This window comes from Stegodyphus dumicola, chromosome 12 (assembly GCF_044657685.1).
Source record: "Stegodyphus dumicola isolate Sdum_Otavi_A_Nest chromosome 12, ASM4465768v1".
Classification (NCBI taxonomy): Eukaryota; Metazoa; Arthropoda; class Arachnida; order Araneae; family Eresidae; genus Stegodyphus; species Stegodyphus dumicola.
The window spans coordinates 119696671-119721435 of record NC_140779.1 but is presented as its reverse complement, the minus strand read 5'-3'; the positions used below and the strand labels follow the sequence as shown (position 1 = coordinate 119721435).

Here is a 24765-nt window from a genome sequence, read left to right as displayed (position 1 = left end):
ACATTTATTTCCTAGAAAACTATAGTATTTGTTCTGTAGAAATCATTTAATTAAATAAGAATGGAATGTGACCTTTTAATCGTAGCTGTTGCTAGAAAACCTGTAATTTCAACTGATCCGTTAGAAGCTCTCAAGAGAAAATTTACTCCACTTTTCCCACTCCATATCATTAACTAACAGAATTTTGCTTTAACAGGAGTGAGCAGTTTTACCTTAATTCCAACATTAGACCACACAGATGATAAAAATCTCCAACAGATGAATATCCTATAACTTTACTAAACAAAGTAACCTTTCACGCACTGGTTAGTATATCGTGCATTAGAACATTGCTTTTAAATCCTAGCAGAATCTTCATATGTCAAAATAGTAAGGACTGTTATGCTAAATATTGTCATTCCTTTTTAAATTGTTTATGCAGGGAAATATGCTATACAAATTTGTATCATAAATGAAATCAAAATAATATATTCTGAGAAAGTATTTTAGAACTTAACTATGCAAAATCCTTTTGCTGTTCTCGGCAAACAAAATACCTGTTAGTGTTTCCGATCCTATAGTAGACATTTCAAGCAAAAAATATGCATTTCGTAACACAAAAAACTGTCATTTAAATAATTATTATTATAATTCTGTCAAATAATGTTTTTATCTGAATGAATATTACTGTGGAGATGTAATATTGAATTTCATTTAAGAAGAAATTCTGAATTTTGGCATTTCTACAAATTACAGTTCAAAAGATAGTTTTAAATTAATGCTGACATCTGTGTCTTTTATAACTTCACATTCCAAATCTTAACAGGATATTTTTAGTTCTGAGCCAGATCGGTTATTATGACTCTGTCTTATACTGATCTTTAATCTTATAATATGTGTAAACACTCGCAGCCATGCTCTGTACCATGATTAGCTGAATTACCTGCTATGTCACTGAATCTGCCATTTGCGGCTGTAGTAACGTTCGTCTATCTGGTGCATCCAGAACAATATTCTATGTCAAGAGATAGCTAAACAATCACTATGTTTTGCCGTTCACGATGCATGCTTTTACAGAGCAAACGGGTTTTACCACTGGGTTAAAAAATAGGACCAGTAAACTATTCTCAAACTTTTAGCTGATAAATGCTAGGTAGTTTTCACAATCTAAAACTCTTTTTTTTTAATATTTTATTGACATTTTGTTATTGGTAGTTTCGTTTGTCAATATCATTACGAAGTTTTAAATGTTTATAATCTTAATGAAAGTTAATTGTCGTAGTCTAAAGACTTTAATAGACTTTAATATTTTTAAATTTATTTTTAAAAAGTCAGATAACTGCCCCGAACATCCTGTATCTCAGCTATATACATATAGTAATGCCTACAAATTTAGGAAGTAGGATTTCTTTTGAAAGCTGACCAACGAAAATTAAATGAAACTGTGCACGAAGGGAAAATTTTCCTTTTCTTCATTCAGTGGGATGATTTTATAGAACTCAGTATTTCAAGTTGGTAAAGTTAATGACACTAAAATATTTCCACGATATTGCTTTATTTTCTAACATGGCAGAAGAGAGGCAAAACTAATTTTATGTACGTAGCCAAATAATAGAAGCCATAGACAACTGTTAAAGAAACTTATGCTAAAGTCAGAATTTTTGCAAACTCCGTCAGTTTTACAAATTTTGAAAGTGGATCAACTTTTCCGAATCTTTGTCATTTTCAATTAAATTATGCAGTCAGAAAAATTGTCATTTTCTATGTTATATAAGGTAATTTATTCTGTATATACGCTTCAGCTCTTTAAGTGCATCAAAATTAATGGTCGCAACTGTAAGGGAAAATAGTGGGTGTAAGAGGGTGGGTGTAAATGATAAAAACAAAAATAACTAGGTTAACTAACATAAAATCGTACATAGTAAAATATTAATGTATATCTTGTTGGAGATTCTTCATGGAAATTCATGAAAATTCAAAATTTGGCATGAAATTCAAAAAAATGAAGGTCTGCCATAAAAGAACTTGATCACTATATAGCAGAAAATCTTTATTGGATCTTAATAAAGACTGAGTACTTTTAAAACTAAAGCTTTTCACCATTTAAGCAAAATAAAGTTCTTGCATTTGTCCATTCCTTTCTTCCTTTTTACAAAAGAGGAAAGGTTGCTTTTCATATTTAAAAATACATTCATTTATAGTATTTCCAAAAATTAAGCATACAAATTTTTTTTAAAACATTTAAGTACGATATTCTCGTCTTTGTAACTAATTCAGAATGTTACTAATACAACGATATTAATAAATTTTTATACATAATTTCAGCTTTGGAAATTCTCTAATTTCATAAACTTTCAATAAGTCGATGTCGCTACGCAAATATACAACCCCTAAAAGCAAAAGATTTTCACTCCTAAGACGCCCACTTTCAGACAAATTCAAATTATTCTATTAAAAGTCGTCACCATAGATGGCTTTTAATTTTATGTACACTAATATGATTTATACGTATGCGGTTAAAATACTCAATCATTTTCATTATTCAGTAGGTAATAATTCTTTAACAACATATGACTAATACTTCAAAACTAATTTTTCAGGAAACGGAAGCAATGTTTTTGTTAAATTCGGAATTATGAGACGTTTGATAGAAAATTATAGTCACTTGATGATTCTATTCTTTCCACGAGTTATTTAGCTTAAAATAAATCATTGAGTAATTCCTGGAAACTGTTTCGTATTTACATGATCTTCATACTGAGATGAGATATTTGTATACGTCAGAAGTCATTACTTTCAGAATGCGAAATATGTGGTACTCTAAAGCAGAAAGAGCAAAATTAACTGGAACCATTCTATAAATTTAAACAAATTTTTAGATAAAGTCTTACAAAATGTTAAAACATCGGAATTAAACATTCTTTCTAATTGGAAAGCTGTTAAAAACGTTATCTATGTTTATCCAAATGTTTAAGAAAAATATAAAATGATGCAGTTGAATGCGTAGAGGCTCGTTATGAATTGAATGATCCAGAACCGGTGATAGCTTGATAGAATTTATTTTACCAAACGAAACACTTTACGATTCTAGAACTTTCCTTACAAATACTCGTAAAGTTCATCTTAGTATCACAGACCACAATCAAATAGTTACACTCCACACTACTAAGAACTTTAAACACAATACAAAGCTAAGCGTGTTTAAAGAGCGAAGTTCACACGGTGATAATCTCAACACTCCGAAGTCGATTTTGAACTAAAAACTGAGAAATTGATGCTCTCTCCGGTCTTGAATAGTTTTCCCGTTGCCGTAGAGAAATTTCTAGTACCTTCCACTTCTCTAAATTATTGGAAGACATATGGGGCTCAGATACGGTTACAGATACGTATAGGAATTAATTATATTTATTCAATCACAATACCAATAGCAGCTATGCATGGACCAAACCTAAATGTTGCCAAATGTTCGCCAAATAGTGCGACGTATGGTAAATTTGGCGTAAAAACTTAGTTACCGCCAAAATCTTTGCGAGCTTGGTGATATCTGGCTCCATTTACTCAGCGTTAAATAAATTTCCATCTGCAATTTATTTTTGCGGCACAGCATCTTCTCTTTCAAGCAGTCACACGTTACATTATATTTTCATGTTACATTATATTAAAATGCTAAAATATTAATCATAACTTCGCTAAAATTAATTACATGTGTACGAAAATTCGTAGCATTGCCTTCCTTCCTTATATAATCGTAATTTTGAGCTTTTAAGGCAAATATCAAAGAACTGTAGGAAAAACATAATCAACGCTAGTGCTTTTCAGCACTAAATGTACTTATAATCTTGGTAGTAAACCTTAGATTTTTAAAGAAGGCTTAATTTTATGTTCACATTGTAAGTGAGAATGGTGGATCAGAAAACTTCAAGAATATTTATGAAAGACTCCAATTTTATGTCTCTGTATATGGCGGTTTGCGTGATAAAGCAGACGAAGCTTATGCAGGCGTAACCTATAGCATAACTTATTTCATCACTGCAGCTGAAGCTGACAGGATTCCTCAGTGCAAATATTTATATAGCTTGCAGGAAAAGTAGTTTTCAAAGATGAAATTTTCAGTAGACGTAAATTGTTTCTAGATGTATATTTCTCAACAAGTAAAGAATACATTTCAAATAATTACTGTAATAAGAATGCACCTGCATTTAAGTACATTTACGAGGGTTTTAAAAAAGAGAGTTACAGACTCTATTTATTTAAATTCTAATTTTCTTCATGTACTTACATTAAAAAAAAAAAAAAAAAAAAAAAACTTTCAAAATACGTTAGGAAAATGCTCTGTAAATAGTTTTATCTGAAAACTACTTCCTTTTGTTGCATAGCTGGGTTCTTTAAACACATAATCTACATTTTAAATTGGTCCCAAAAAATTTCTAGTGACGTAAATATTTATCTTGCTTTAGTGAAATAAATATAAAAGATTCCTTAAATTGATATGCAAAATGAAAGCGTATATTTCATATATGAACTATCGCCTTAAAAATGATTTTAGTGTTTAGCACCGATTTGATGTTAAAGATTTGTGACGAAGAGTATCATCTTTTTGACATTTAAATGGCTTTGGATTTGGTGAATAACATGCATTATTAAGTTTACAAATGATCGTAGCGAAATATTAATTACTGACATTTGAAACAGCTTTTGTACTTAACGCAGCAAAACATAGTGAATATTTTACTAATCCAAACTTTATCTACGTAGAAAAAATACAAAACTAGATTTATAATCTGAGAATCCTTCCGCTTAATATTCCAAAGGTCTTTTCAAGTAATTCTCCATTTTAATTTGAGGAAATTTACAACCGTTATCAGCCTTCGGTAAATCTTTTTTGTCTATACTGTGTACATTATATACTATACTGTTAAATTCCCCAGAACAGTTTTAACGCTCTATAAATACATAAATACCTGAACATGGAAAGCAGTAATTTAAATTTAAATTTTAGAAATATTTAAGCATCTGAAAACTGAACCATTATAGCTAAACTAAGAATTCAAAAATAAGATAATTTAATAGTCTTTCAATAATTCAGAATTTTTTATGAGAGATAAACAATAACAACACTTTTGCAGTGAGAAATAATAACATAGATTTTTAGGGATAAGAAAATATTATTTTAATTAAACGACAGAGTACATTTATCGTAAGTCGAGTAAATTACCCCAACTTAACGGTTGAAAATTAGTTCATTTTGATAATGTATTATTGTACTCAAGAAACCTCTTCAGTCTTCTTGAGCAATGAAAGATAAACACCATATTTTAGTTAATAAGGCATTTTTTTTCCTCCTTATCATATGGATTATTCTAAATTAATCTATTACTTGTTCTAATTTCTCTCTCATGTAAAACTGGGTAATTGATACCAATAGGTCAATAAACTAATTTGCTCGTAAAGGCTGTCATCAGAACAAAGTACAAGAAATCACAGCATCGCAAAGACAAAAGTAATTGAATGTAATTAAAGATGCCAATTAGTCTTAACAAATCTGACCGTAGGTCGTTTCCTCTTCATTCGGCAACGGCAAATCGACCCCACAAGATATCATCAGAGCAGACATATGAAAACAGACATACTGCTGCCTTTGAAGGACAATTGATTCTCTTATGCCGATAAGAAAAGGAAAGGACTAGAAGTATTTTGTCCTAGAGGAATAATCAAAGAACTCAAGTAGCCGCGTTAATGAAAGGAGCTGTAGCAGATGGGAACGTCGCATGCCTGAGGTGACGTTCATGTCAGGTAAGAAATTTTTTCGTATAAACGTGGATAAAACAAATCACTAAGATATCCAAGCTAAGTGACCCCCAAAAAAACTGAAAAAGAAAATTGAGTTCAAACAGAGAACAAAAAGATGATTTTAAATCGATTTAATTTGCTTTTGTGATTTACAGAATATGTACTGTGTACCTGAGTGTATTGAAATTTATACAATAATTGTTGTTTCCAGAATGCACTTTTCTAAAACAATATCCATCTTACAACCCAATGTATCATTTAAAATGAAAAATGAATTTTTTTTTCTAATTGGGAAAGAATGTCAAATATAATAATAGACAAAAAAGCAAGCTCCAATCTATGCCAAAGGCATAGATTTTGAATGCTATGATAGTCGAGAAATATTACGACAATTTCTTCATATTTATTTAGAAAATATTAAGACAGTGCTTTAATATTACTAATATTATGATATTCTGAAATGTCTCATCAGTTGTAGAGTCATTAGGTCATTTTGAAGAAAGAAATATGATAAATGAGCAGTGCCCTCACCAGGACTCGAACTTTCACTTCTGGGAAATTCGCCTAGTGTGCTACTAATTACACCACGAAGGCATGCTGGAAGGAGGGAGAAAGTAGCTCGTGCAATCAATAAGGAGGCAGTCAGAAAAATGAGATGCATCAAACAATTGAGTTTCTAATATTTGTTCATTGTGCATCGTCATATAACCCGAAAGAGAAATTTTAAATTTTTTCTGTGGCGTATTATTGACGATTAATTATACAAAATTCCAAATTAGAGTTATATAAAACACGAAAGAAATAAAAACGAAACGAACGAAATAAAATAACTATTTAACACTAAAAGAGTCCTTAATATTTTCTAAATGACCAAACTAAATAAATTCTTGTTGCGGTGATATAGAATTTTAGATAATTATCTTTTATTAATTATTAATTGTTGCTAAGTAGAAATTAAATTTTGCAAAGTTACTGATGTTTCAGAACAATAACTGTTTGATGGGAAATTTTACTAATGATCTTATTCGTAATACGTTTTACTGCTTGAATATAACATGAGTTGTCATATCAAATAAAAAATTATTTTCAATTCTGAAATTAGACTTATGATTACCAGTATAAAAAGCTCTAAGAAGAATATTTCAAAATTTCACGGTTCATTCTAAAAATCTTTTACATCGAGCTAATTGATTACATTAATTAAGAAAGGCAGTACAATTGAATAATGAATGCCTTCCAAAATATTGTTTCTAAGTAACGCCTCCCTTTTAATAAATGTGCTTTTATTTATTTATAGATCCGTAATTTGCCTAAGTTTGCTTACTGTGTAGGTTGTTCCCATACAAACTCTCATTTCATGCATTTGGAGGGTTAAATGCGAGCAGAAACACTTACTAAAAATGTAAATTCCTATCACATCTTCAATATCTTGAACTTTTACATGTACATTTTTAAAACTTTTATCCTCGCCACTCGAATGCATCTATCAATAACTTATGGACACCATATGAGTATAGTTATTTAAAAAAGTATTTCTCGAAAGAAAACAAATATACAAATAAAATAATATAAAAACAAAATAAGGGAAGAATCAATTCTTAATAATGTTTACATTAATTTTACCCTTAATGTATCTGAAAAAGCAATCTTTTTGCGTTTGAAAATGAAATTTGAGACAAGTGATAAGGAGAGTTTTTAAACAGTTCTATCTCAGATCTGAAGTCTTGAAAGATAAGTAAAAATAACGCCCACAATTTACATTATCTAAAAATAATCAAACATTAATAATATTCTTCATAATATAGTATACATTCTCATTTTGAAACTTCTTAATACTTTTAAGAAAATAAAATTGAAACTTATTAAAAATCATTTTAAAAAGAATGAAGTCTTATTAAAAATGCGAATCTATGCATTTTTAATAAGGCACAATTTTCGAGGTTAATAACGGATTCTATAAATGCAAATCCGAGCAATAATTAGGAGTTTTACAAGCGTGCACCATACATTTAGTTTTACTACAAAATATTTTCAATAATTGCACTGCATAATATATAAGACTAAAGCTTCTAGAATGTTGGATAGTCATCAGAGGGAATTCTTTGTGCTGCGAAATTATCCCACGACTATTATTCAATATCAATTACAGACCACGCTATTGAAAAAATTTTTCCGTCCTGTAATTAGGGGGAACATTTTCCTCTAATTTAAAAACATTTGTTTTCGTAATTAAAAAAAAAGAAAAAAATCTAATTTTGCCTATATTTATAGAAGGGTTTGTAATCTGCAAGTAATTATACATGTAATTTGAACTTTTTTTATAAAAATATATGTTATTTAGAATTTATCAAATGTTCTAGAAAATGCAAATCCATTGAAAAAAATCTTTTCCATGACTAAATAAATTTTTTAAAACGTCAGAAAAAATAGCAGTTAAAATTAATAACAAAATAACAAAAAGAAATCATCAATCCTATCAATATGTTTAATGTACAGATTTAGAAACAACTTGCTAAAATACATATGAAAATTAAATAATGTGCAAGTTTCAGATGTGCAATGTCAAAAAACTAAAACTCGTAAATTTGATAACAAATATCATCAGAATATTTGACAACCGAAGTTCTTCGGACAATGCAGTTTGAATATCTTCAAGGATGTGAAATTGGTGAAGTCCTCAGGACACCTGAGAATCAACATCTTCAGGACATCCTCTCATATCCCGGGACATAGCGACTTAAATAAGACATTCTCAGGATGTTAAATTACGATGTCCTCAGGACATCTGAGAATCAACATAGTCAGGACATCCTAAGTACGTCCCGGGATATTACGACCTAAATAGGACATCCTGAGGCTGTTTTGTGCTATGGGGGTAATGACGGTATAACTCAACATATAACAATTCGGTAGAATAACTGATGCAGCTGTATCAAAGATTGGTAAAAATATATTAAGGAGTTCAGTTTCCAATCCATATATTTAAAATTACGATGTACAACATCAAAATTTACATAAGCGAATTAAATATTTCTCACATTAAAAACTAATCATCAGAAGATGTATTTAGTAACATGTATGATCCAAAGAAAATGTTACAAATTTAGCTCACATGTATGAGAAAAATCTGCTTTTTCATTATTGCATTTTTCATCTTAATTGTTGACGGGCATATTCTAGCTCATTCAGCACTCTGTGGACTCACTTATGTCCAATAATTTATCTTTACATCCTCCACAGACGTATTCATTCCAGTTTAATTTTGTAATCAGTTAAGGCAATCTATGCGTAACGTACAGTAAGCTACATTCATATATTTGTTTTTGTTTTCATGTGTAAATAAAGAAAAAAGTAAACATTTTCTGTTGCAAGACATTTTCTTGCAACAGCATAATTGCCTATTGACATAATTGACAATATTGCACAATTGCCTATGACCTGACAATAGTTCTCGAACCTGCTACATATCTCATTACCTCTCTATAAACTGTTGCTCGTGACATAATACCGTTACCAGCATAAATGCGGACAAAAGCTGCTGGTATGGCAAAATCACGTTCCACAAATTTAAGTTTCTATGAAAAAAACTGTGTTGAATGTAAGTCAAATAAAAAAAAATATGTGTAAATTAAACGAACCTAAAGTATTGTTGTAATTAAAAGAGAAAAATGAAACAAAGGTTAATTGAAAGAATTTTTATTACTGCATAATAAGTACATGATACAATTATTTTTTAAAATACTCTGATTTTTTGTTTGGGACAATGCCTGACAATGATTCTTAAAACATTCCGCGGTAAGGGAAGCAAACAGTTTTCCATCGCGTCTCAAGGAAAGCAAACAGTTATTACAATGTCTCTCATGAAGTGACTAGTTCTTTTTTCATTTGGATTAATACACTTCATTAACTAGGATGAAATTAACCAGCTTAATTAACTAACTAGGATTAAATTAACCTAGCTTAATGAACTAGGATGAAATTAACCAGCTTAATTAATAATCCTTGTTAATGAAGTCTCCTGGTAAAAAATATTAATAACATTTTTCAGAAGAATTGTTCTATACTGAATATCAAGGCATGTCGCGAAATGCTATACTCTGAAAATTAGTTATAACAATTTTAATACATAAAATAGTACATGAATGCCTGTAGTAAATTGTTCACTGGAATACACATTGTTAACCCAGTATGTAGAACATGATCATTACGCAGATGTCTCTGTTCGGCCCACGTAGATTTGTGAAATTTTAATTTTCGATGCGAATTTTTTTATCCATTTCCGAAGAATTTTGCAAAGGGTGTTCTTCCCTGCATTATATTTTGTATTTTGTGTTGCTAGACTTTCTCCTTGAGATATTTCCACAAGAAAATATTACAAAGCTTAACAATGTAGCTCTGTGACGACTAAGTATAATCGACATAAAAACGAACTGAATTTCAGTGATGCATAGCCTATGATTAAACTAGAAATGATCATACAACAAATCCAGAGTTCCATGTTATATGATAAGAGTTTTCATAATATTTCAAATGGTAAATTACAGCGATAGAGGTATTCTGAATATGCTGCATAAACACTTTAAACCCCGTATTTTGTTTCACCAATATTTATAATATTTTTAGGATTTTCGACTTTTTCAAATTTAATCATCAACCATTTTGGAGCAGTGTATCATAGAGTTCTGATAATAACTTCTACGAATTATTCTTGCATAGATAACAATAAATGCAGTTCAAGTATCAGCAGCTGCTAGCATTTTATTCCGAAGATCTACCAGAAAAAAGATCCTGAAAGTTATCACAAAACTGAGGGTTTCTCTTGAAATGGTTAAATGCCAAGAAAATCGGAATAATTAACACACCCTGCATACTGACTTGGAATGAAGACTCGAGTAAATATTTTAATATTAGCTTCACTTTGGTCAATTATTTCAATGTATTAAAATTTCCATGGGCCTCATCTTTAATCTTCAGCAATAATATCCTCACAAGGTAATAATTTAACATGTGGTATAATTCCCGAACTTATTGCATAGAATCCTCTGTAATGATGTACCTGTATTTTGAATTCCGAAACAGTCTGAAAAAGTAGTTACCCAGAGTCGTAAAAATTAAGCCAAATATTGGAATAAAAATTTAATATTACCTTAAGTTCATCGCAAACTACTGCGCAGACTCAGGACTCGTTCGCAGAATACCGTAAGAGAGTTAAACGGAAGAAAGGATAAGACATATAACGTTTCTCATTGCCTTTAGTTGAACTTTATGAGGTAGAAAGGTATACGGATTTTGACAAAACGTTAACATTGAAATATTAATATTTTGTCAAAATCCTTTTCGTCAAATAGTGAAATTCGGATTTCTGTGCTTTATATGCAAGGGAAATTGTCATTGGGTTTTACGAAGAAATGTGAATAAAGCAAAGAACTTTAAAATTAGGTTATTTAAATTTGGATTCTCGAGATTAAATATTTTAAATAAAATTGCTGTTCGCGTAATAACACGCCCTTCGCCTCCCCACAAAATTTATAGCCACATATTGGCTAATATAATATGTCTGCGATTTAGAAGATCGTTATGAAACACGTTACGATACTGAAAGCTGGCATGCGTGTCACAAGACAGTAACTATTACTTAAGTAGAGTGATGCAGAGCAGTGACACGTTTGATCATGGATGCAGTGTTTTGGAGTAATATGTGCATTGTTTGATTAATTAAAGACTTGTAATGCTCATGTTGTAGAGTCATTAGGAATTTTTAGAAGCCAGAGAGATGAAAAATATGCAACCGCCTTTGTCGGGAATCGAACCATGGACCTCTGAAATACCGGCTCAGAGTGCAGAACCACTACACCACGAAGGCTCGCTAGGGAAGTGAGAGAAATTCCTTATAATGTGTAATACAAATATTGGAGACACCACTGCCGCATAAGTACCAAATAAATAACACTATTCTAAACTTTATTGACAAGCCCTTTGTCTAGGTATTATTTACACTGTCTAAACAACAAAAATTCTTAAGAGCAATTGCCCGAAAGTAAAAATAACACTGTTTAAGGTGCAGCAAAATATGACAGATTTTTGAGACAGGTTATAAAGTATTTTCTACCTCCTCTATGTATGCCTTAGTGGTGTAACTGTAAGCACACTTGCTGCGTATTCGGAAGGTCCAGAGTTCAAATCCGGGCAAGGTTATTGCACATTTTTCACGTCTCCATCATATGAAAAACCTTATTAGTGTACAAGGAGATACGATGGAATGCAATGTAGCAAAAATTTGGCAACAAACGTACATCACGCAGCACATCATCAGATATTACGTCACCTGGGAGCCGTTGCTGATAATATTCTTCTTCTTTGTGGACATTTTACGTTTTCAATTTATAGCTGCAAAATTTGAATGGGCGTATGTTACTTTATATGCCTTCTCTTGGCGATTGGGGGCTATAGTGAAATGCGGCATTTTGAGCTTGTTATTTTGTTCCCATGCTTGATCAGCCCTAGCTTTGGGGTGATTACCGTTGAGAAGTCCCATGCCTTTCCTAGTCATAGAAGCAAGTTTACTTCCTCGGGATTTAATGTCTAGATTCAGCGAGAGCACGGATCTGTTGATTACCTTTCCATTTACCCACTGTAACGCAAAAATGTTTCTGTCAAACGGCTAGCAGTGATGCGCAAGAAAAGGTACGATATTTAAAAACGTTGTGTGTGTCACATCTTTACAAGTTGACCAGTGACTGAGTGGTAAAGTTGCTAAACGCTGATATTTCCGCCTAGATTCAATTCCAGGCCTATGGGCTGGCTGCATGGGCGTTTTTGCAGTTTTATCTATGTGCAGCGTGAATAACTGAGAGTTTCACTTAGAACGTTCTCCAGGAAGTTATGCCCCTCCTCTTAGGCAGATAGCCTTAGAGTGCTTTGCCATAATCAAGCAAAAGCATCGAATTGCTTAGTTATAATTGCGTAAAAAAATTCTTATGTCTGTTTTGCAATGGAATTCCTTTTGTATTCTGATTAAGAGACAATAAGAAAAAAGTATCTAATTAACTTCAAGTGGAATAATTTTATAGTTTTCTGCATCTCCTCGTAATTATTCCCATCCTGACTTGTTGAACAATTAGCTTAAACGCAGAATATCACATATTGAAATAAATCACACTAATAAAACAGATTGCTTAACTTAAATATTATTCAATATATGATAGGTAGATAGCAGAGAAGCTGCTGCCTTCAGATCGTGGAAGGCTTTCGAACAGCTTAGCAATTCTCTTCAACGTCGAAGCTCCTCAGAGTACTTCTCAGCAACGGTGTAACATCTGTGTTTTCTTGAGCTGCTCTAAGTGGCCAAATCTTAATCATAAGCTTAGCTTAATATTTCATCACCAAGTACTTTGTCCACTTTTAAACAAGTACTACGTTTCTCAATGACGGTCTCATGGAGAACAAAAAAAATTCTAAGAGAGCAAATCTTGTCTTAGTAGAACGCTTATATCTCAGTATTCCCAAAAGCTATAATTCTTGAGTATGAGTTATTTGATAGTTAAAGAAGACCGTTACGAAACACAAAAAAAAATTTGAAAATTGGAATTGTTTTTGAGCTCCAGTAGAGTCTCAAATTAGGCAAAAACACGGAATATTTTGAGGAATATTTTGATCATTACGAAGACATTATAGGTCTCGATGCATCCAATATTTTGGAAGTATTGAACAGAATTATGTGAAGAACGAAGATCCAGATACTTTGAAAAATCGGTTGATGTTATGATTGGCCAGTAGAAGTGTTGACCAGTAGAAGCAATATTAATCCATTCGGTGCCTATTTTGTGTTGGGCTATATTATTCAAATTGAAATTCAGCTTAGAGGCAACTTTCATGCTCGCATATTGCTTTAATTGAAAATTATCTTAAGAAAGTGTTAGTGAGAATATGCGACCAACTATAAATTAAAGAAACTTGCACCGAAAAGAGATGTTCAACTTTCGCGCTTACTCAAAGCACCGATTTCAGAGCATAAACATTCGCCTTTAAAACTAATGCACTGTTTTCATTTGAAAAGAAATCCCAGATCTTATAGAGCCAATTATAATTTCTTAGTTAAAAATGTTATGAAATATTAAAAATCTTAGGACTACGCATCTGGACCCAGCGGCCGTTTGGAACAAATGGCCGCCAAATGGAACAAGACATATCCCATCAATGTCTTTGCACTATAATGTTAAGCTTTCTTTCTGCATAAACTTGGATTTAATGCAAGCTTATGTTCCATGTAAGGAAAGTTAAAAACTTTCTGTAATATTAGTGACACATATTTGAGTTAATTGTACCTTTCTTGAAATGTTCTAAGCTTTTATGTCTATTTCTTCATTTGTGGGATTTGGCCATCACCGTTGTTTACTGCGCATAATTTCGAAGCTCTACACTGCAAATACACACACACACACGATACACGTTTGTGATTATTATGCGGTTTTGCGTATTCGAATCTGCATCTAGGAACTTGAAATAGTGTCTATAACTAATGAAAAATGCATCATTCAGATTGCCCTAGAATACATGGGTTCTTTATCCTCGGTGTGTTCGTCAAACACAAAGAACTTACTTTTTTCACAGAAATTTTAAGCAGTTGTTTATGTTTTAAGTTACTTTTCTCTCTTTAATTTTTTTTTATATTCCAATGCTCGTAATTTATATTTAAAATAAATAAAAGGCAAAATGAAATCAAAAATGAATGCCAGATGCGTACACACGCGCACACACATATATACAGGGTGTTTCATAGATCATGGGACAAACTTGGAGGGGTGGTGGAGCGTACTAAAACATGCACCTTTTTATAGGAATGTAGGGTCTAAAGTGACAGGTTAAGGCAGGAACGAAAAAAAAAGGACGACACAAGAGAAAATTGTGTTTATGTACAAAATCAACGCAAAGTGCTTCTTTGTAGCAGTACAGTATTCATATTAAATGTTCAAAATTGCGACCACCAGCAGTAATACATGCTTGGTAACGTTGAAGAAGGAATTGACGAACATTTTGGAAAACGACAGGCATTTCGCGCACGCTTGCAGCCGCAATGGATAGTCGTGCAACGAGGTCCTCCAATGAGTCAACGGGACTCTCGTAAATGATGCCCTTCAGATGGTCCCATATAAAACAAAATCCAAGCTGGACAAATTTGGAGAACGGGGTGACCATTGAACGAATCCACCACGGCCAATCCATCGGCCCGGAAATGTCCCATCCAAGTAATTGCGGATGCGGACCCGCTCGTGGTTATGGGCTGGTGCACCATCATGCTAGAGCCACATGCGATCACGAACGACAGCCGGAATATCCTGCAGCAATTCCGGTAGCACCTCTTGCAGAACATATGATAACATAAGCCATTTGTACATGCAGGTAAGAGGTAGGGCCTATGAGGTGGTCGTTAACAATACCCGCACACACATTCACGGAGAAGCGGGTTTGGAATGCATGTGAACGTGTGCCGTGTGGATTATGAGTTGCCCACACGTGCATGTTGTGGCTATTGAAGATGCCGTCCTGTGACAACGTTGCCTCGTCCGTGATTAGCACAATCGATGGGAAATCCGCTTGAGTCACACACTGTTGCAAGAACCAAGGACAGAAGTCGAAGAGGGTAATCTGTCTCTTGCAAGGCTTGGACTCTCTGCAAGTGGTATGGGTGCAAAACATTTTCATGCAATACTTTCCAAATGGTGAAATGACTCAGCTGCAGACGACGTGCAAAAGCTCTTGTACTTGTCTGAGGTGATTCATGCCCAATGTTCAAGATGGATTCTTCAGTGCGAGGTTGTCGTGCACTTCTTCCACTCCTAATGTCAGAGGTGGCTTCAAATGACCCATTTTCACACAGAGACCGATGCAACCTATCGAACATTGTGTTCAAAAACCTGTTCGGAAACCGTTCCTGGTACAACCGTAGCGCTGCTCTGCCTTTCCCATTAGCAGCACCATACATGAGATGCATGTCAGCGTTTTCCTTGTGCGTAAACTTACCCATCACGCTTGATATCAGAGTTCCGAATGATCCTCTGATGCATCGGATTGTGGTTTGTCCGGCTTACTACCGCCCTCTACCCTTGCATTGCCAGCCAATCACAGCTGTAGTTCCTATTACTGTTAGTGTTCCCTTTTCTGAACATTTATTGTGAATACTGTTTTGCTGCAAAGAAGCACTTTGCATTGATTTTGTACATAAACACATTTTCCTCTCGTGTCGTTTTTTTTTTTTTTTTTTTTTTTTGCGTTATTGCCTTAACCCGTCACTATATTCCTATATAACACTACATTCCTATACAAAAACTGCATGTTTTAGTATGCTCCACCACCCATCCATGTTTGTTCCATGATCTATGAAACACCCTGTATATTAAGTTAAAACTAAACACACAAAAGTAAAACAAATAAGAAAATAACATATCATAAATTGAGCAAATTACTGGTACTGCACTTTAAATAAAAAATAAGTAAAAATGGAGTCAAAGTAATATTTACTATAACATATTAATTAAATATACCAGTAACGTTTGCAGGAATGTGGTAAAGTTGTATTATTATCTTCAGACCCTTACATTGTCAAGAGGAAGTAAAGACTTCTTATGATAGTACACTTTTTCCGAGCAGATTTATTCCGATTCTGTAAGCTTGAAATTACCGAAGCATTGGAATAATATAAATACTTTCAGTACCCTTGAAAATAAAAACCTCTTGCCCTAGACAACAAATCTAACCCACTCAAAAAAGGACGTATTCGATAGTATCAGTCCTATACATGCGAAACGAAATATACTCAAATACGAAATTCCATCTAAAGTATACAAATAACAAAAATAAAAATGGGTTCCTGTTGTCCTAACTTTTTAAATACTTTATTCATCCTACCTTTATTTATTTATTATGAAGCCATTCTTCATTTGAATATAGGGGATGACTAGAATCCACCGTGTTCGATCATTAGATTTGGATGTAGTTATCCACTTCATCTGCTGGATACAAAATATCATAATCGAAAAGAATATTAAACATTTCAATGACTTCTAAACAAGCTAGAAAACAAATGATATTTAACATAAAAAATATTTCTCTCATCTTCTTAAATGATCAGAATAGGTATTTCCGTAGTCTTATTCATACTTGCCCCCACTTCAAATTATAAATTTAAAAATTTGTAAATAAAAATATCTTGGCATTCTCGTATTACACGAAAGAATTACCTATAATTTTTTCTTTCATAATTAACTTGCCATTAGAAGGAAACAATTCTGTTGCTTCCTGTAAACCACATATTTGGTTTTGAGGATATTCAGACATTTTTATGGTAACCTGATGTACGAAACGGTGTCCTTTGAAGTAAATATACATGATTAATATTCAAAGAAATAATGCTTTCATCTCCGTGAAACAGCCAACAACGAACGCCTGCATAATTCTATAAAGCAAAGTGAATATAAATGCTAAGATTTTTAAACACACAATAAAAGGGCATGATGTAAATATCATTTAGACTGCGAAATGTTTTAGCATTAAATTGCGAAAATTTGGCTTACTTTCATCGTAATGTCAGGTTAACTCAGTTCGTTCAAAAAAGCTTGGAAATTAATAAATATTTACTGCCAGATATTAAACAAAAAGGAGATTTATTTACGATATAAGCAAGATTGATGTATAAAATCGCGAAATCACCTAAGATCAGTAAAATTTACTAGTAAGTGGCGCTTGAAAAATACAAAAATTGAGCTAAACAAGGAAGAAACTGATAAATTATTTTACGGGTAATAAATTTTCACTGTACTACACTTTTCTGTTTGGATTCGGTACTAAATCTTAAGAAGGGTTGCAATTTTGCTTAAATGGATTTGCTAAGAATACTAAACTTAACAGGATTTATATTTATTACACATGATCTGCGTATTGTTCCGAAAGAAAAGAGAATATTCATGTACTTTTGGCGCTAACTTTTAAGAAAAGTCATTTTCAATTTTGATGTAAACAGAAGAAGGACGAACACATACAGTCTCCAGTAATATTTATTTTCTTTTAACTAATACATGTATATTTAATTAAGAAATCAAACAACAAAAATCAGCGTTATATTTACAAAATTTTCACAGGACTAGTTTCGATGGTTTTACCGAACCATCATCTTCAGCTGCAAAACCGCAAATGAACAAGATAGGAAATAATGATTAGATAAGATAAGAAAGCCTGGAAAAGAATTAGCAAGTGGCGCCATCTGTTGGCGAAACCAGAACTAAAACATAATTTCTCTAAAAGCCGAAGGCAAATTTGGATTGGAACTAGGATCGTTAACTAGAACAGAAAGATTTTTATGAATGTGAAATGCCTCTAGAAAATCCAGTTCTCCAATGGAAGATGTTTTTTGAATAATTTTGGGAGCAGAAATATTGAAAGTGTGATTTTCGGACCAACAATGTTGAGCAACAGAAGACTTCTGTGTTTCCTTTTTTCTAACATATGCCTCATGTTCTTTGACGCGAAATTTCAAGGCTCTCTTAGTTTGGCCAATGTAAATTAAACCACACTGGCAAGGAATCCTATAAATACCCCAGGAATTCATATCCGGAATGGGGTCCTTGAGTATAGAAGTTGGAATTTTATTGATGGGAGAATAAACAACCCGAAAGTTAAATTTCTGCAAAATATGTGCAACTTTATAGCTAATTGATGGAAAGAAGGGAATGACAACAGAATTTTTATAATCTCCTAAAATAATCTCCTAAATAATTCCTTGCCAGTGTGGTTTAATTTACATTGGCCAAACTAAGAGAGCCTTAAAATTTCGCGTCAAAGAACATGAGGCATATGTTAGAAAAAAGGAAACACAGAAGTCTTCTGTTGCTCAACGTTGTTGGTCCGAAAATCACACTTTCAATTTTTCTGCTCCCAAAATTATTCAAAAAACATCTTCCATTGGAGAACTGGATTTTCTAGAGGCATTTCACATTCATAAAAATCTTTCTGTTCTAGTTAACGATCCTAATTCCAATCCAAATTTGCCTTCGGCTTTTAGAGAAATTATGTTTTAGTTCTGGTTTCGTCAACAGATGGCGCCACTTGCTTATTCTTGTCCAGGCTTTCTTATCTTATCTAATCATTATTTCCTATCTTGTTCATTTGCGGTTTTGCAGCTGAAGATGATGGTTCGGTAAAACCATCGAAACTAGTCCTGTGAAAATTTTGTAAACATAACGCTGATTTTTGTTGTTTGACTTCTGAATTAGTATTTATTCGGCGTGTTATTGTGTCTTAATTACATGTATATTTATTTATTTGAATTTCATCCTAGGTTTATGTAAATAAATGTTTGCATTATTTTGCTCTTAAGATGTAACACGGTGGAGAGATATTTGCATTTCCAACGTTTTCGTTTTAGGAGTTTTATTGGCAGTAGATAAATTTCATAAGATATTTACATGAAATAAAATTGCTTACTTTCTTTCTGATATATTATCGTAAAATATACCGTTCCATTGAATAACATATTAAATACATTGTAAATAATGCTTATTATGAACAGTCGTTCACCACTTTTATATTTACCAAAACTGAACAATTTATTAATAATATTCTATCCAAGTACCTATTTAATTTCTAACATTATAGTATTTTAAATTTCCTTTAAATTCCGTTTAAGCTTTTGATTTTAGCATACAAAAACTATTTCAATTCAAAATTTTAATACATGCGGATATTCTATCTGAAGTTATCATATTTTAATTTATATATTATTATTATTATTATTTTAAATTAAAAATCTAATTAATTTATTTACTGAGCTTCAAAAAATTCGAAGAGCAAAATTCGAAGCAAATTTTTGCTGAAAAAAAAAATAGGTAACCTAAACTTTACCATGGCAAATTAAAGAAAATATCAAAATTCAAACCTGCAACAGCAAATATCTGTGAGATTAATGTTGTCGTGAGCACAATCTTTTCATACCATAGTTTGTATTCTACTATGATTAACAGCTCCGTTAATCCTATCTTTCACTAAGGAATTTTCCTTCAAATTTTCATCTCTTTTTGCTATATTTTATGCTGTGTTGTATTTTAATGAAAATTTTACACTTAGTCATGAACTGGTGGCTTCTTTGTAAAATGCTTCACTAAAATAAACCGTTTTCTAATTGCAGCATGTGCCTCTTTGACTCACAGGTCCTTTCACGTTGACAATACTTAAGAAATAAATCATGATAGGATTAAAGAAGTACTGAAAACTCTCAACTAATCCCATTAAAGTCAGCATCATTATAATATAAGTTTCAATAATAATATCCTTACTACAACGAAATAAAGAAAACTTTAGCCCTAATTTTAACCTTCTGTTATAATGCTGGGTACTATAATTAAATAAATATGGTCCTAGTAATTACTTTCCTTCGTGGTGTAACAATTTTAAAGATTAGCAGTATATAATATTTACTCAAAGTTTGTTAGCAGCAAGGTACGGTTAAAAGATTCTTCAGGAACAATTTGGTAATACATTATCGATCCATCTTTTTCTCTGGCTTCTGTTCTTTTAGTTCAAAGTAATTTACATATGCTGTCCAGAATGAATGTTTAGAACCAGAAGAAATGAATACGAAAATATAACTAAAACATTAACTATTAGGATAAATATTAAATAAATACCTACTGAATTTTCCTTAAGGTATAATTCAGATCTTCACTTTTATATTACAAATGAAGTAATTATTTCTTTTCTAGAAAGTGATATAAGATTAAGTTTTACATGATTATATATTCATGAAAGGAATGTTTGAATACTCCGATTTTGAATGACCTTATTCCAAGTGAATTGTATTTTCTTCTGACGATACTTCTAAACTTTACTCAGAAGGCAAAAGGAATGGATTTCTACCATTTTATTATTTATTTATATTTTGATGGTGGCTAATGAGATCTTCAGATAAGTGATAATAAATTTTTCAGCTATGAATTTTCCAGTAGATAATATTTTACATAGTAAGATAAATATCCCCTTAAAAGATTCGTAGTGTCCTTTATGCTATGCGATGGACTAGTTAAACTGCTCGATTTGTAGTTATAGACAAACTCTAATAAACATTACTGTCGCTTTCAATTTTTTAAAAATAGTTTAATTAGTTTCATTCTTTTAAGTTATACATATATAACTCTAATTATTTCATCTCCTCGTGTTCCTCCACAAGTTATACCACGAGGCTAATAAGTAAGTTATAGCGCTATGAAAACAAATAAACAGTTATAAAATAACACAGCAAATGCGAATTACTAAAAAAGTAAGTAAAATAAAATAAAATAAATTAATAAAATAAAGAAAATTCACTAATCTTAATTCAGAAATTTAGATCCTAAATTCAGAATATTTCGAAAAGCAGAATTTGTAATTTTAGTCCGAAAAACTTCAGAAAAAATTGATGGTCAAGATGCAGACAGGTGCTTCAAAGTTGGCTGAGTCATCTTCCTCTTTTGAACAGGATGAACGCCGTCAAAATGAATATGCTTAACAACTTCATCAATTTTCCTTAGATGTGACTAAATCATTATGCAGATTTCAAAGAATAGTAAATATAGATGTAAAGTTACAGTATTGTTTAAAAATATCAGTTTTAATTCAGATACTCGGTACATGATATTCAGTAGCGTGTTTAAAGTTTTATAAATATGTAATATTTAATATTATAAATATGTAATAGTCATAAAGATATAATTTTAAATTCACTGAACTAATCACCTTGCAATAAACGGCAATTAATACCTGCTAAAGTAATATGGTAAGAATTAGGCTATTTTTATTAATTAGGCATCTAAGCACTAGCACACTGAAGTATTCACACTTACTGTTTCCGAATATTTCGTTTTCTACAATTTAAACATTTTAGAGAATCAATTTGTAAAACGAATGCTATTTATGATTATTATTTTCTTTTCGTTATATGAATAAGCTATATTTTAAGAACTGAAAACGATTACAAAACGTAATTTAAAAGCATTAATGAAATAACTTCGAATACTTGAAAGTGTTAAAACAACTCTTATATTGTCCACTACCATTTTTTCATTCATAATAGATTTCAGTTTAAAGAATCTTAAAACATTTTAAGCAAACTAACTATCAGATTTTATAGGAAGAAAGAAATTTGAAGTTACAATATTTTTAAAGCACACAAGATTAGCTAATTTTACCTAGGATAATCTTGTAAAAATTCATTCGTTGTAAATAATTTTTTAATACTATTAGTTCTTCCTCTCTTCGTAATAAGCTATTATTATGAAATGATGCTTTTAGAAGCATAATTTCAAAAAGCCTCAGTTCATTATATTTTTTTCCCAATGGCCAGCACTTGCCTATGCCCGCATTAGCCACTCTCAAGGGCAGATGTTGTGGTCTCTTTATTATGGAGGCACCTAATAGGTGGGCCACCTTTGACTCCTATGAAGGGACAGACAATTACATCCATGCTTTCTCTGGAATTCGAATCCGGGTCCTTCGGTACCGCAGCCAGGCTTCCCTCGTCACTATACTTGTGTATAGTGATGAGGGGAGCTTCATCACTATATACAAGTATACCGCCTGAAATGTCTGGAATTTACTATACCGTCTGGAATTTTGCCTGGAATGTCTGGGCGGCTCATTTCATAATAATAACTTATCAAGAAATGAAAAATGTAAAACCTTTTAAAATCTAGGCAACTTAAGTTCCGGTATAAAATGTTAAATAACAACAATAAACATGAAATTACTTTAATAACAAATGTAAAATGATTTAGCATTTAAAATTCGCAGTATTATACACAAATATAAAAATTACTAAATTTTATTCAGTTATTTGGGCTGAAATTATATTCGGAGACAAAATATGAGAAACTGGCAACTGGCAAATACTTAAACTAAAATTTTGCGAGGAAAAATGAATCAAAATTTTGCACTCTTTTTGTTCTTTTTTAACACTACGAACGATACGGCTTTATCCCTGAAATTATGAAGTTCGTCAAAATGTCATAAATAAATGTTATTTTCTTGTCTATAAATGATAAAAGACTCTCTCACCTTGTACCTTGATATCGTTTCTTCAAATATATATACATCCAACCCGAAATCGGATACGTTAAAAACTGCAGGAATTTTACAGCCATAACGCTGAGAGGGTTAAACAGTACAAAAAGGAAAATTACATATGACTTTTCAATCTCAGACACATATTCCTATATTTTAATACCGTAGATAAAAATGACGTCATTAGCATAAAAGTAACTCTCATTTTCAATTTTTATAAGCGAATGACAATTTTATTCAGTGCATTGAACTCCTCGTAATTATATCATATACACTTCTTCAACGTTTCTTAGCTCCAACGCATAACTTATATTTAAAATCAATTTTAAATGGGAATTGTTTCTTAAATTATTTTAAGATTAAAGAATACGATAGCAGAAGATATCGACATAAAATGTGTTACTTACCTAATAAGTAATAACCCAATATCTCAATTGGTACTGATGCTATAAGCACCATAAAATCGGCAATCGATAAGCTGACCAGGTAACAATTAGTGGGTGTGTGCATGCTCCTTGTTTGCCACACAACAATGACCACCATGATGTTTCCCAACACACCGACAATAAAGACAATGCCTTGGAATACAGTACCAACAATTCTGTAGTTCATTGAATAGTACGATGGGTCGAGATATACAGGGCCAGTATGATTTGTACTCTCATTGAAAGTACTGTTAACATAGCCTGGGTAAGCGAAAGAAGTGTTACATTCATTAAAGTATGAAGTGGAGTTATGGTCACAATCTGCCATAGTATTTAGAACTGTTGCAACAACACTATACGCGTACAGTACAGATTCAGTTTTGTTCAGTAATTCATTAGACTTGAACATTGAGTTGTTATACTTTGGTTCATTTTACAGCGATGTACTCAGAATATACAGTTGACCTTGGATTTTGTTATGATATTTTCAGAACTTACAAAGAAAGATGGTGTCATTATTTTAATGGAAAACTTTTATAAAGTTTTTCAACCCTCCTTTCTGTATAAATTAATGTTCATTACTGATGAAAGAAAATAAATTTTCTGAAGTTTCCAGCAAGTTAATAATCAGTTTTTCCTGATAAAATTGCAGATGTTTTTAAGTGAATGATGGTAAAGTACAGAAGTCCTTATTTTTATTCAATTGAATATATTTGTCAAAGTGATTTTTCAATCAGAAAAATAATTTATGTATGAAACGTCAACTTTCACAGTTATACGAATAATATCCTCCGTCGAATTCGAAGTTCTTGTTAGTAAATCTTATAATGTAGTCTGAAAAATATTGTAATCATTTAAGTTTTACATATTTTTCTACAAATATAGATGTTTACAACTTACATAAATGACATTTATGAAAGTGGCTGCTTTAACACTTTAAAAGTCGTAAATAAAAACAAAATAACAGTCTAAAGCATCAATATCTCTAAACAACCTGTTGAAGTATTTTCAGTGAGAATTCTTAAAAACGGTTATTCGAAAATTTCCTGGTCAGTGACGCAACACCTGAAGAGAGCACAAAAAATCCTTCATGGGACATGAACACAAGACAAAAGTTTTCTCTCTCAGAACTTAAAAATTCAAATTACGGTTATGGAGAGATAGCCGTCCTTCTGCTACTCACAGACCCCTTCTGAAGTCTAGTGAATATCGGAGGGTCTCTGTGCATGCTTTACACCCAAGCATACCACGACAGCGCTGATATCGCATGGTCGTTATGGCAACCAAGATCATGGATTGCAACCAAGTTTTGACGGTTTGAAAGTAGCACTTTTCTCTGTTTGAAAGGAAATTCGAGGCATAAATCTCGACAAACAATATTAAATCACAATTATTATGAAAGTATACGGAACGAGTTGCCGCTTAATAAACAATTTTGCTTAAATTAATTTGATATATAATTAAACCCGGCTGAAAGCATATTATTCGA

The 24765-nt window shown here is 31.9% G+C and overlaps 1 protein-coding gene across 1 annotated transcript in view; it reads right to left on the bottom strand.

Moving 5' to 3' along the window:
- LOC118186609 (thyrotropin-releasing hormone receptor-like) overlaps positions 1–24437 on the bottom strand; it is a 529209-nt gene extending 504772 nt beyond the window's left edge. The window contains exon 1 of the mRNA XM_085806891.1: positions 23259–24437. Within this exon, the coding sequence (XP_085663017.1) occupies positions 23259–23685 (427 nt within the window). The 5' untranslated portion in view covers positions 23686–24437. The remainder of the gene's footprint in view (positions 1–23258) is intronic.
- Positions 24438–24765: the final 328 nt, after the last annotated feature.